Source organism: Pteronotus mesoamericanus, unplaced genomic scaffold, assembly GCF_021234165.1.
Source record: "Pteronotus mesoamericanus isolate MK-2021 breed Mesoamerican mustached bat unplaced genomic scaffold, CSHL_Meso_final contig_40, whole genome shotgun sequence".
NCBI classification, from domain to species: Eukaryota; Metazoa; Chordata; class Mammalia; order Chiroptera; family Mormoopidae; genus Pteronotus; species Pteronotus mesoamericanus.
The window spans coordinates 4,045,283-4,059,626 of NW_026555150.1; the positions used below are offsets into that span (position 1 = coordinate 4,045,283).

The 14,344-nt window shown below is 38.9% G+C and overlaps 1 protein-coding gene across 1 annotated transcript in view; it reads right to left on the reverse strand.

Annotated features, from left to right (window-relative positions):
• The window catches only part of TENM1 (teneurin transmembrane protein 1), a 368,853-nt gene that overhangs the window by 89,153 nt on the left and 265,356 nt on the right, over positions 1 to 14,344 (reverse strand). The window contains exon 17 of the mRNA XM_054576998.1: positions 10,434 to 10,666. Within this exon, the coding sequence (XP_054432973.1) occupies positions 10,434 to 10,666 (233 nt within the window). The remainder of the gene's footprint in view (positions 1 to 10,433; positions 10,667 to 14,344) is intronic.

Genomic DNA, 14,344 nt, shown 5'->3' on the forward strand with positions numbered 1-14,344 from the left:
TGGGGCTTATTTAGATGGTGAGATTATTGGCCATTTTAATTTGTACTCTTCATACTTCTCTTTCTTAAAAAACAAAAAATGCAGTGAAAGTGTCTTGTACTATTTGCCTGCCAGGATGTCTTCATGGTCTTGCATCAATGTTCTTTTTTGATTTATGGTAATGCCCCTTCAGCAGGTCTCCAGTAACATGCTTGGCTGAGTGAAACCCATTGTCACACATCTGCACTATGACACCCCTTCTAGAGAGCTGTCATTTATGAAAGCAAAGACACCTGAGTCCTTAGAGATTGGCCATAGGACAGGACAGAACGTGTGCGCGTGTGTGTGTGTTCTAAAGAACATATTTTGTGTTTTGTTAAATTCTAAAAATAATAAATGCTCAGAAAATTAAAGAAAATAAAATCACTCAAAATTCCTTATGCAGCAATTATCATCGCTAACGTGGAAATTTAGATAAACTTCCTCTCAAATATTTTCCCTTCTGTGTATCCATTCCACCTCTGCACCCGTACAGATGCAGCAGCACACAGTGCATACAGTTTTGTATCCCAATCTTTCCTCTGAACGTTATTTTGTGAGGATTTTCCTTATATCTGCAGAGCTGGGAAGGTAGGAGTGCTATATCCTGGGTACAGACAGGAATGGGAGTGCCTTTTCGGTAGAAATATTAAAGGCAATAATAAAACTGATGAATAGCAGGTCTATGTTTACCATCACCGATCCCTAGAAATTCTAAACAATGTCTGTGACAAAATATTCCTCCCACTGTCCCATCCCGCTTTAGTATATACCACTGTGTGCCCACCCAGTTCTCATTAGGGAGTTGAAGAGGAGCTGGATTTCTGTCTAGGAAAGACAGGCTGAGGGCTGGAGGAAGGGGCACAGAGCTGGCCAGGGGAATCACGGAAAGAGTGAATGAAGACGAGATATTTCAAACATCCTCAACTTCGGCAATTTACTGCTTAGATAATTTTAGAGCATCTGCTTGACTTAAAGAGAAACAAACCTAGCAGCTTTGTGATGTGTTTATGGTAATTTAAGTCATTAGTTGCCTTTGAAATGCTGATCTATAAACCCTGTGTGGTGCTATCTATAATCCTTGGTCAGAAGTGGCCCAGAAATGCAGTCAATTGATCAACTATAAGATAAAAATGGGCTCCTTGGCTCCAGTTCCGCCTGTGTTTTAGCCTGTGATGATGTTAAAATCACGGATTCCCGAAGACATCTGGGTTTGCTGAATGTTGTGTGAGTTTTACACTCTGTACCTGCTAATTTAACCAGTATTGCTGGAAGATCAATGAAAGTAAAAACATCTTCTAATGACTCCTCTGCTGTGGAGTGAATATTCTGAATTATCAGGGAAGTCCAATTCCTTCAAGAATCAGAAAAACATGCTAGACTCACCAGGAAATGACTTCCTCATTTCTTACATTTGTATAGTCAGCTCTAAGGCATTTGGTAAACTTGAAATTACTGGGATAACTTGAACTGATGATGGGGCAATATGGGGCCATGATCAAAGGTTTAGCTCTAATACAGTTTCGTGTTTTAGAACCTTAAAAACAAACATTTTGCATTGAAAGAAATTTCCTAATTAACTTCTGAAGAATTTGTACATTAAAACATCTTACCCTGCTGGAGAAGACTGATAAAGTAAATGTACTACCTTCTGCTGAACAGAAACTGTATTTAGAAGGAACTTGCTATTCTCATAAAACTTTTAATAGGAAGAAGTGAATCAAATTCCTTAATTACCATTTTATGGTTGGTAAAAGGGCAAATTACATGCCATCCATTTCAAAACTTCTAAATGTCTCTGGTGCTTTTAATTAAAGCTGCCATCTAGAAACTACCAAAGCAATTTTACGCAATTAGTTATTTATAGGTTACCATAATACACCACTCAAAATATGACTTTAGTGATCTTCAGTTTGTTAGTGTGTGATCTCAGTCATTTTGGTTTGGTGGGGAGAGGGTTCTTCTTATTGTCAGCTGAAGTGAATCTTAAGTGCACAGATAAGAAAAAGGTGACACCGCCCTGGCTGGTGTGGCTCGGTGGATTGAGTGCCAGCCTGCGAAGCAAAGAGTTGCGGGTTCAATTCCCAGTCAAGGCACATGCCTGGGCTGCGGGCCAGGTCCCCAGCCAGAGGCATGTGAGAGGCAACCACACACTGATGTTTCTCTCCCTCTCTTTCTCCCTCAACTTCCCCTCTCTCTAAAAATACATAAATAAAATCTTTAAGAAAAAAGAAAGAAGTGACACTAAGGAGCTGTGATAAGGAAGCAAAGCTATTTTGGCTGATGATCTTAAATAAGAGGAGTAAGAATCATCATCCCATACTGTCTGTCTTGATATGTAGGGGTGTAAGATTCATTCTAGACAATACTGCAGAGGAGCATATCACTGTTACTGTCCCATCTCTCCCCACTTTGCTGCCATTCTGTCAGATACCTAGCGCCCCACTTCCCCAAGCTACCTGGAGTATCTCCCACCGTGGTTTGCCCCCTCAGGTGATCTCAGGTATCCAAACACATCCAGCCTGTGCTCCACACCCGCTCCCCCAAATCCTGCATCAGATATCTCAATGAGGAATTAATGTGTTGCTCTCCCAAGCAATATCTTGCACTAAACACTGAAGATCACATCTGAAGAAAACCCTTACAGAATGAATTTAATGGTGAAATGGTAGTTTGATTAGGAAATTAATTTGGTTAGTTGGGCCTTCACGGGAAAACTCCTCAAAATACATATACAAGGAACCAGAACTAGAATTACTGCATCTTAAGGCTGGGAGAGCTCAACCAGTCAAATCACATGGAACACCTGAATCCTACCCTACCTTGACTCTTGCTTGTTTTGTGGCACCATTCTTTCCTAGAAATAATTAAGTCCAGATTCACTTACAAGGACATGGAACTTGCCTCCTACCAAAGTAACTTATTTCATGCTTGGATCACTATTATAAGCAGTGCTATTATTGGCAACAAACCAGCAAGCCTGATCATAATGGCACGCTATACTTACTGTATGCGTACTACATGCTGGGCACTGCAATAGGCACTTTATACGCATTACTGAACACTCTGTTGTGTAGGCACCGTTACTAGCATGCTAACTTCACAGATGTGTAAGGGGAAACTCAGGGAAGTTAGGTGACTTACCTAAAGTCACACATTTACTGAGTGGTGGATCTAGGATTTGCATACAGTTCTGCTTGACTCCAGAACCTGGGACCTTATCTCTCATGACATTTGGCCTCTAAAATAATATCTTTGTATTTGCTAGAATCTTATACGTACATGAATATTAAAATAAATGAAGAAGAAAAAGTCATTTAATAATGCATTTGTAGCTTTATAAAACTTGAATGAACTTAATGCAGGTTTTTCTGTATTAACCATGGATGTTATGTAGACCAATTAGCCAAGGCTACACATAGGTGCTTTTCCTTTTGTTGACTTCTCCACCAGCAGTTTATGGTTTAGGACTGTGACAGAAAAGACAGAAAGGTTCTCCAGTTCCAGTTGCTGACATAATACAAGGTCAAAATCTTTTGACCATCATAGGCAGATTAATTAGACCAACTGCGAATAGCACGTTAAGCTATCACTCTGGTGTAGCTACTGTAAACTGAGCGACCAGTAACATAGTTTAGGAAAAACAGTCTCCAGAAGTGAAAACAGCATGGGATCACTGAGCAATAAAGAACAAATATTTTGTCTGAATCTCAAGGCTTTCTCACACATATTTTTTTCAAGCTGTCTCTGATTCTAGGACAAGCATGTAGGAGGAAACTTCTCACAGGAAATGCCTTGAAGTTGAGATGGGAATTTGGCCATGGGTGGTAGGATTTCTGGGTAGGATTTCTTACCCAGAAATCCTACTTCATTAATTGGCTCTCCCAAACATTTCCCATATACATCAAAACTTAACTTTACTTGCTCACTTTTAGCAGAATAAACCCACCCCCTCCTAGAAAACACGGAGGCTAACAGAATGATGAAACATTAGCCTTCTAGCCCCTTCTATGTACAAACTTATCCTCACCCTTACACCTACTTATTATCCTAAGATGGCCTCTTCAATCTCCCCTCGCACTGAAGGCCTATTCCCTTCTAGTTTCTTATCATTTATTCCATTTTCTGTATCCATTTACTTACAACCATCGCCTCATCTCTCCTGTAGAGAAACTTTCCCCGGACTGCCTTGTCCTTTCACTACTTAACACTCTATCGTTTATATCCAAGCTTCTCATTAGAGTGATCTTCAGTAGTGCTGTTTATTTTCCTCACCTCTCATTGGCTTATCGAGGGACTGAAACCTGGCTTCCACCTCTACCACCACTCGAACCACCAATGGCAGAGTCACCAATGAGCTCCTCATTGCCTCTTCCAATGGCTACAAATGTATTACATTTGAAACTGTTCTTGCACCTTCTTGAAATGAACTATTGACCTCTTAAGATGCCAAACTGTTCACTTTTTTTCCTGAAGAGTTCTTTTCTCTTTCATGAGATTCCCATTTCCTGAACTGTAACTCTCAGCACTCCCTATGATTCTATGCCCCAACCTTACTCCAGTGCATTTTCTACCCTGCCACGAAAATAATAAAAAATGTACGCTCTGGATGATCACGTCACTCTGCTGCTTCAAATGCTTTGCCTATAAGACAAAGTCCAAACTTCCCATTTCTGCTCCTTCTATTACTTTCATACATTTTTACTTTAACAATAGTGATTTATGTGTAGTTTCCTAAATGTCTTATTCATTTTACTCATGCTGTGGCTTGCCTGTAATTTTGTTGAGGGCCGGCCCTAGTGTCAATCCAAATGGTTATATCACCATAATGGATCATGTACTAAAGGAATTTAGGGAAAACCTTACTGCTCCCCATTGCATAGGGGAATCAAAAGGCTACTCTTATACCTGTTTGCATACTACACATTCTCTCCCTCATAGACACCAGTGACATCAGTGGGATATTACCGAGGAGAGTTTTAGCACCTTTCCAATAACCTCAAATGTAGCCTTTCAGAATAGCATGGAGATGCCAGGGGAATCAGCAGGGCCTCAGGGTGTGCCTCAGACAGATCTGGGTAGAGACAAAACAGATGGTTTTTGCGTTGACTCTGTCATATCCAGATTTCTTAATTGCCAATAAAGTTAAAGTAACTCCTATATGATTAGGATCATGAATACCCTAAAAACACTTTTGGAAGCTGTCAAGATTTAAGGATCATTTCCCTCCTAGGGAACAGCTCAGGGGCTGTTTGTGCTCATCTGGATACTGCCTAAGACCTGCTGAGTTGTGAGGTCAGTTTGCTTAAAGATGCACATGAAAATACAGATATAATCCTTGGCGAGGGCCAAGGGAACCAAATTAAGTCATTGATTAATTTCCTCCTGTCCAGTCACTCCTTCACTCTCTGTATCTACTTAAAAAAATAAATGTATTCGGCTTGTCACAAATTTTATTTTATATCCCCACCTAGTACCATTTCACATTCTGCTTAAGTACTTGGTCATCTATTACATGACTCATTAGTTTGAGTTCTCTGTAGAATTAAAGAAAGTTGCAGTAAAAATAATAAATGGAACCTAAGTTTCAACTACATCATCCATGCATGTTTTAAAAGCATCTTTCAAAGTCCATTCAAACTCATATACAATGCCAGGGATTAGCACACCATCTCAAGCTCTTTTACTGAACTTTTTTCCTTGCCCCATTACATTGAAGTATTGATGAGTAAAATGCCAAATGTTTCCCTTTATTGGACTGAAATCAAAGTGTGTAAAACTGGATCAGATACAGATTTCTTCCTGGAGAAGTACCCAGGGGCTATCTTATATGAAATTCTATTCACAGCTACTTCCATTGTTCCTTTAAACAAAATTTGTAGTTACCAGTTGCAGTCAAGAAATTTAATAAAGTTAAGGTTTCCTTCCTCCATTCCTTAAGAAAATGTTGCTGAAGTTCCTAATTTCAGAATCTTCCAAAAAAGATGTGACAAGCCTTCCTGGAGATTTATTTGAATAATTACATTTACAGACTATGTAAATGCTATGTAGTGCTCTATGGGTACATACCAGGTCAGAAAAATCAGAGGAAGTGTTTTAATAAGTAAAAGAAGCTAGGCTAAAAGTCATTATCTTGCAAATACAAATATTTTGTTCCCATTGAGTATATAATATTAGATCGAAAAGCATTTTCCCCCAGTATTTCCTACCTTCCTGGAGAAGTCAACAGAGATCATGGATTTTAACTGAAGGGTGGGCAGTGTGGTATAGTGGAAGCCTCTCGAGCCCCTCTAACTTTTATTTTATTTTATTTTGGATCATGGGTTTTGGAGGTAGGCAGACTTGGTTTGAATATCAGCATTATCTATAAACTATGACCCTGGGTAAGTTTCTTAACCTATCTGAGCCTCTGTTTCCTCATCTATACAATGGAGATACATCTATTGATCTTGAGCGTGACTGTGAAGATTAAGATACTATGTGTAAAATATCTAGCACAGCTTATAGCCCAGGAGAGACGGTAAATTATAGCTGTGGTTCTTTTAATACATTAAAGCTGGGAGGGAGATCATCCCAAGCAATTCAGTTTACCACTGAGGAATCTCAGGACCTAGTGTTTGAATGACTAGCCCAATATAACAAAACAAGTCAATGGCAATCATTAAGTCTATTTTAGTGTCCAGGGAAATGAAAGTTCAGTGAGGTACAGTGACTTACACAGGGTCATTAAAAGGAACACTGGCCTTACATGGATTGAACAAGAATGTCTAGGCTCCCTAACCCGGTATTCATCACGATTTGCTGCCATTTCTCTGGACAGACATACAAACAAACAAACAAACAAACAAACAAAATCCCATGGCTTCTGACATTTTAGCCCTTGTTGGTTGGTTTTTAATCCCACTTGATCACTTATTCCAACTTTAGGACAAATGATCTCAAAAGCAAATTTTACTTTATCCTATTTTTAGAATAGATTCAGAAAATAAATTAGCTGTCTTGCAGATTAACATTTATTTGACTTACCTTGCATAATTAAGGACATGTTGGAGAGCCTGCCTGTAATTGCAATATGTTGCTTGTTAAAATCTTAGGGCAAGCTCTCTTTCCTAAGCTCAAAATGGTACTCCCTAGATGTGCATTTCCATTTTGTACTGATCTACAGAGTTTCAGCTTTTGTTTATTAGCTTCTAGGTGGAGAGAGAGAGAGAGAGAGAGAGAGAGAAATCAAACCTTTCCTTAAAGAAATCTCTTACACGTTTGCTGTTTTCTAAGGGGGAAGGAAGAAGGAATTGATGTGCATGGTAGTTCTTAAGCAAAAACAAAAAAAAACTGGCTTTTCTTGAGAAATAAAGAACCTGCAGGAGAATCTCAAAGACATAATTAGCAATTAGCAAGACTCTCCTCTCAATTTGCACCCTGTGTTTTAATGACCTCTTGGATGATTTTTCCTTCTTCTATGCAAGTCTAGAAATTGCCCTGCAGCATTCCATATAATGAGACTCTCACTTCTGATTCACTGACAAGGGTAAGTGTTGCCTATATTAGCATGGAGATAGGTGCTTTGGCTAGATACCTAAGTGTTTTGACCAGCATATTCAAGAGTGACTGATGTCTGGACATAGGTTCTGCTATCTGAGTGATTTTGAAGATCAGCACTGTTAACATGGCTGAAGGAGATGTGGTGGATACTTAGTGTGAGCCATAGTTCTCTTCCTTTAGACATCCTCATTCACTCACTGGATCAGAGCAGATGTTGCCAACATCAGCTGAGTACATTACGTGAAAGCTGTCTTAGATGGATTAGATAGTCAGCTGTCCAAAGCCTGGACCAAATGTTCTAAGGGCCCCTGACTGCTTTGGGATGAATAAAGATTATTGCAAAGGCCACTCCTGGATGGAAAGATGAGCAAATCAACCCAAAGGAAAATATACTACTAGCCATGGCAAGAAAAACTTAGTCTAGTATTAACTTTAATAGATACATACATTTTGGCACTCTCATTACTGATGCTTCAAGAGTTTATATAAATCCTCTTCATCAGGACTCTATTACTACTACTTTCCAAGAAAAAAAAAAGCTGCAGTGAAACAATTATTTGCTTTATTTGGAAAAGCTGACATATTCATCCTCTATATGACAGGTTGAATTTGGTAGATGAGTGGGTTTTATACTAGTGGCAACTCAGAAGGATGTCAATTTCAGGCATAATGCAAACCTGATTCCTCCCTATTTCTTATGCATAAAACCTTAAAATACCCATAAGGGTTTTAAACCTGTTTAAAGGTGGGGTCCAGCCTAATGTATTTCCCTGAAAGATGAGCCAAGCACATGTTGCTTCTGAGTTCTGCATTCGCTCTTCAAATATTTATTGTGGACCTACTATGTGTAAGAAATGAGAGCTAGCACAAGAGAAGAAATTTCAAAACACTTTAACATAATACTTGGGGGATTTATGTTCCCTTAGGGAAAAAAAGTTTATCTTCTTTAAGCACCAATGAAATTCGTGTTAGGAATACTTGGTATAGGTAAAAGTTACCTAACTGATCAATTACACAACATGTGTAGTGGATCCCACACTGTGCAAGTAATTGCCAGGGAGGCGGGGAAGATTCAAGAGACATATTAGATATAGTTTCTCATCCGAAGCAACTTACTTCAGTAATAAAAACATCCCACTCATGAAAGAACAGGAAAGTAAAAGAAGGCAAAATATAATCATGTACTAATTGGGTAGTATAGGCACTGTTAAAGAAATTCTGATTTAATGGGCTGGGATTAGCCAGAGGGGCTTTATGAAAGACACAGATGTAACTTGAATATGGCCTTGAAGAAACGGAAAGCTTTAAACTTTGATTGTAGTTGGAATTTCATCCCCAAATGACAAATGTCAAATGGCTAAAGAGTAACCTCTTAATATTTGAAATAATAAGTGGTCATCTAACAAATTAAACATTGATCTCACTATATCTTTTTGGCATGGAAAGATGTTCATAATGAATTAAGTGTGAAAAGCAGATTTTAGAACAGCATCCTATAATATGATTCCATTAGTAGAGAATAAAATATATGATATGCATAGAAAAAAGTCTAGATAGATATACACTAAAATGTTAATAGTGGTTTTTTATATGGAGAATTACAGGTGACTTTAATTAAAAATATGTTTGTATTCTCTCTTTTTAATTTTTGTGCAACAAGTGTGTTCTATTTGTGTAATAGTTTAAAAAGACCACATTGGCTTCTTAAAACCCACTAAAATAAATACTTCATAAAACCTGCTAAAATAAAAGCGCACACACACACCATGTTGGAGAAGGAATAGAGAAGAATGATTAAATAATTAAGGAGATGGGGTGGATGATATATGATGATAGACCTAAAAGTTGACTATTATTCAGCTTATGGCATAAGCAGGGAATATGATTCAAGTCTATAAAATCATGAAGTTCATTGGGAGGACACAGATTTATTCACAAATCCCAGGCAATAGAACCAAGCATTGCCCCTTAAAGATTGAGGAGTAAATTTAGGACAAATAAAAAGAAAATCCAAACTCCCACAGAGGGCAAAAAGAATTGGACTTCGTTATCCTGGTGGTGATATAAATTAAAAATATAAATAGCTTCAATAATGGTTTAGATAAATTAATGGAGGAAAGGTTCATTAATGGTTGTTTGTTAAGCAAAAGCCATAAATGTATGGAGTCTGTGAGATATTCAACATAGTCAATATTTAAATGTTAACAGTGGTAGAAGCCTGCATTCTTTTTCTTTATCTCCACTTGAGGGCATGCTCAATGATTTTACAGAGAAGGGAAGAGGGGGACGGAGGGAGGGAGACACACAGAGAGAGAGAGAGAGAGAGAGAGAGAGAGAGAGAGCGCGAGAAACATCAATGCAAGAGAGTAACATTAACCAGCTGCTTTTTGTATGTGTCTGGACTGGAGATCAAACCCACAACCCAGGCATGTGCCCTGATCGGAATTGAATCAGCGATCTTTCAGTTTGCTTGACCATGATGCAACCAACTGAGTCGCACCTGCCAGGGCAAGAAGCTTGCATTCTTGAGGCTCTCTTCCAGCCAGGAATTAACCCTTTAGTCATTAAACTGTTGGGAGTTTCCAGGAAGTAATCTCTGGGGAGAGGTTCGGATGTCAGAGAGGCACTCACAGGGCTCTGGGTAATAATTAATTATCAACCAGAAAAGGAGTATGTCAATGTTTTAATAATGGTTATGACTATACAAATGCATATTGGCTAAACATTAGCCTTGACCATGCCTATGTTCTGAGATGGGCTGCAGAGATGATGTCTGTCAGGGACATGTTAAGATTGACTACAGCATGGCAACAGTCTCAAGATTTTGAGAAGTCAAATGAAATCTTTAGATGACCAAAAGATTTTTTTTTTACCTCGAGGGCTGTTCAGTGAAGCTTCTGATGCTCTCCCACCATCTCCGCAGTGACTCTGGTCAAAGGGAAGGCACTGATCACCTGTTCCTGCCACCACTTCAAAATTCTTGGACAGATCTTTCGTTTCCACAAGAGATTTCAACTTGTAGATTTTTCGAGTATTGGTGTCTGACAGATACAGTGATTCAGACATAGGATCCATAGCCAGATAGTATTTGTGAGCGGGACTTGTGCTAAGGAAGAGAAAATTAAAGTTATTCAAAGCGATTGGTTCAGCATGCACCCCTGGGGTCTGCCTTTGGTCACAAATGGAAAATTCTCTTAACAGATGAAGGAGTTCAAGTACCTTCCTCTGTGTGTACTGAGGAGATGGATACTTCTTTGTTTTTCTAGTAATGGGTCTGGGTATAAAAAAAAATCCACTGTGTACTGCTAACCTGTAATGATGCTGCTATTTCAATACCATCCATTTGTGGGTAGAGGAAGAAACAGAAGAGAGTAAGTCCCAGGAGGTCATTTTTCTCATACATACCTTTAACACCCAGTTCTCCAAATACCGACTAGATGACTGCCTGGAAGTCTCACAGTCACCTCAAACTCAACAAATCTCAAGCATTAAGTTATTCTCTCCTCCTGCCTTCCTCATCCCTCATAAACCTACCTCTCTGCCAGCTCACTTGCAGACACTATTATCCTTCCCAGCTCCTGTTGTAAATTGAAAGGTGTGTACCAAGGTAGGGGAGTGTTGCTTAGGGAGGGCTGTGCTGGAGATATATTGCCAAATGTTCTCTCTCCAAGCTTCTTCTTCTTCTTCTTCTTCTTCTTCTTTTTTTTTTTTTTGCTGACTGCCACACCTCTCTAGTCCACTTTTTTTTTTTTTCTGAGCATGATAGAACTGATTATATTTGACCTTTTTTAAAAGTTATAATCACAATCAGTTATACTTCCTAAAGGTGACACTAAAGTTATCTTGATTGGATTTTGGTATTCCTGAAACTCTTCAATTACATATTCACATGGGGTCTTCTGTGATATTTTTTATCTGCATACATGGCTGAGCTCATTCATTAATTTTGATTCTTCCTAATTTCCTTTTTTTTTTTTTTTGATGGCTGCAGTAACCTTGGTTTAGGGGATATTTTGCTTGAACCTAAGGTCCATGTACTACTGACATTATCCAAGCCCCAAACCTGGAATTTTAACCCTTACTCTTTCCTTTTCTCTCCACGTGCAATTGTGCCCATAAATGAGCTCTCAGAACCACTCTCTTCTTCAATTCCTCCAGCCATTCCAGTAGTTCTAACTGTCATCATCTTTGGCCTGGAATATTTTCTATAGTCCTGTCCATAGGAGCTGTTTTTGAAATCTAAAATCCATTTTTTCCCACACTACCTCCAGGTTTCTTCTGATCATTTGGCTTCTATCTTTAAAAACTGTAAAAACATTTTAACATTCCTTGGTGTGGTATACAAGTCTTTCTGCACTTAATAATTAATTCTTGCATGCCTTTTAAAGCTTTACTTAGGCATTCTCTTCCAAAGGAAGCCTTCCCTAAACCTCCAGTCTGGGTTATTTGTACTACCCTCACCTCTACTATGGGGATTACACATCATATTATTTTCTCCTGTATTTGTATTTGTATCCCCCAATAAACCATGAGAGCTTGGAGAGCAACCTTGGTTGTTTGTTTTATCTATATAGTGGTCACTGCCCCGAACTCTGCCTCATACCCAGCTGTCAAACCAGAAACCATTTACTCCTCCTTTCCATCATTCCCCATATCCAGTAAAGCATCATGCTTTTTTTTTTTTTAAATCTACCTTTGAAACTCTTCTCTAATCTGCCCATTTCTCTTTATCTGTATTGTCATTAGTGTAAGGCCCTGTCATCTCTCACCTGAACTCCTTCCTTGGTGCCATTTCTGTATTGTATATTTGTTCATTAACTCATTAAAAACGTGTTTACTGGATGCCAACAACGTGCCTAGGAACTGGGCTATGGTTCGGAGACCTACAATACATGACACAGCCCCTTTCTTCATGAAACTCACAGGCTAGTGGGGGAGTCAGACCAGTAAACAGGCTATGATGGTCATAAACCCGAGAGTTCCAACAAGAGAAGTAGAGAGGGAGAGAAATGAGCAGGGAGGAGGGACACGTGACCCAGCAGCACCTATCACATTGGATTAGCATTATTTTTTAAAAATTATTACCTGAAGTCCATACTTTATTCACATTTCCTTAGTTTTCATCTAATGTCCTTTTTCTGTTCCAGGATTCCATCTACGATACCAAATTATATTTAGTCATCAAGCCTATGATAGTTTCTCAGACTTTTCTTATTTCTGATGACTTTAATAGTTTTAAGGAGTATTGTTTGGGTATTTTGTAGGATGCTCTCTGCTCAAATGTGTCTGATTTTTTTTCCTCATAGTTAGACAGGGGTTATAGGTTTTGGGGAGGAAGACCATAGGGGTAAAGTGCCATTTCCATCAAATCAAATCAAGTCGAGCGTACATAATGTCAGCTTATCACCATTGATGTTGACCTTGATCACTTGGCAGAGGCAGTGTTTGTCAGGTTTTTCCACTGTAAAGTTACTCTTTCTCCCCCACACTTCATATTGTCCTCTTTGGAAGGAAGCCATTCAGTAAAGGTAATACTTAACAAGTGGGGACTTAGACTCCACCTCCTGGAGGGTGCAGTATCTACATAACTTATGTGGAATTCTTCTGCATGAGAGCTGTATCTTTTCATCTCCATTTCTTTATGAATTAAACCATTGATAGCACTATGGACTCAGAGGCATTTGTTTTATACTTTGCATTAAAATCCAGTGCTACTTTATTTTGTTGCTCAAATTGTTCCAGCTTTAGCCCTTGGGAGCAGAATTTCTATTGGCTTGTGTGCCCCTTTGACATATGGTTCTCTTTCTTTTTTTTCCACTTCCTTACTTTCTGGAACTACAAGACGCTCCAGGCTCATCTTATATAATCCCTGCCCCAGTACTAGAATGAGTCATTCCTCTAAGGACCCTTGGTTCCTTTTATTGGAGAATGGTATTAGAAACCGAGATCTGAGTGCTAGGCATTAAGCACTATTATTTTCACATATTTCTCCGACTACACTGTGAGGCCTTTGCAGGCAGGAGCCATATTCATCTCTCTATCCTAAGTGCCAACAGAGTGTCTGACAGAGTCGATGTCAGCAAGTGCTGAACTAAACTAAACTGAAGGACATGAAACTAAGACGTGGAAGAGTTCAGGCCTCGGGTACTTAGCCAAGCAAAATGGAGGGGAGAGGTCATCCGAATAATTAAGATATCCTTAAGGACTGGCATGTTACTGATTCTATTTGTAATTGTATTTGCCCTCTAAGCATATTTATGTATGTTAATGATAGTAAAGGCTGTCAAATACTGATTTGAGAGCCAGTTTATAGTTTTAATTGAAAAAAATCAGATCCAATTGGAATACCTGACTTTTTTCCTACTTACCTTCATCAAATAAGAGAATCTGGTAGATTCCAGGGACACCGTCAACCCTGGAACCACCGTGACAGCTGCTGTAAATACACTGCAAAAGGGCCCCAGCAGACTCCAGAACTGATTTGGCAGTCATACGAGAAAAGGCATCTCTGTCGCAAAGACTGTTTAAGTAGGGGTCTGAGTAAAAGCTTTTACATATTTAGTTAAATTTTGCCTTCAGAATAAAATTTCTCCAGTGCCCTTATAGCTTTCTAGACTAAAGAAGAAGGGGTCACAAGCCCTTCCTTGAAACATCAATACTTCCATAGCCCATTTATGGAAGTTTCACCTAAGCCAGATTAATCAGGTTTTGTTTAGGAAAAGTCCATGAGCCGTTTCTCCAAGAGAAATGTTATTCGTACAAAGGCACTTTGGAATGTATTACA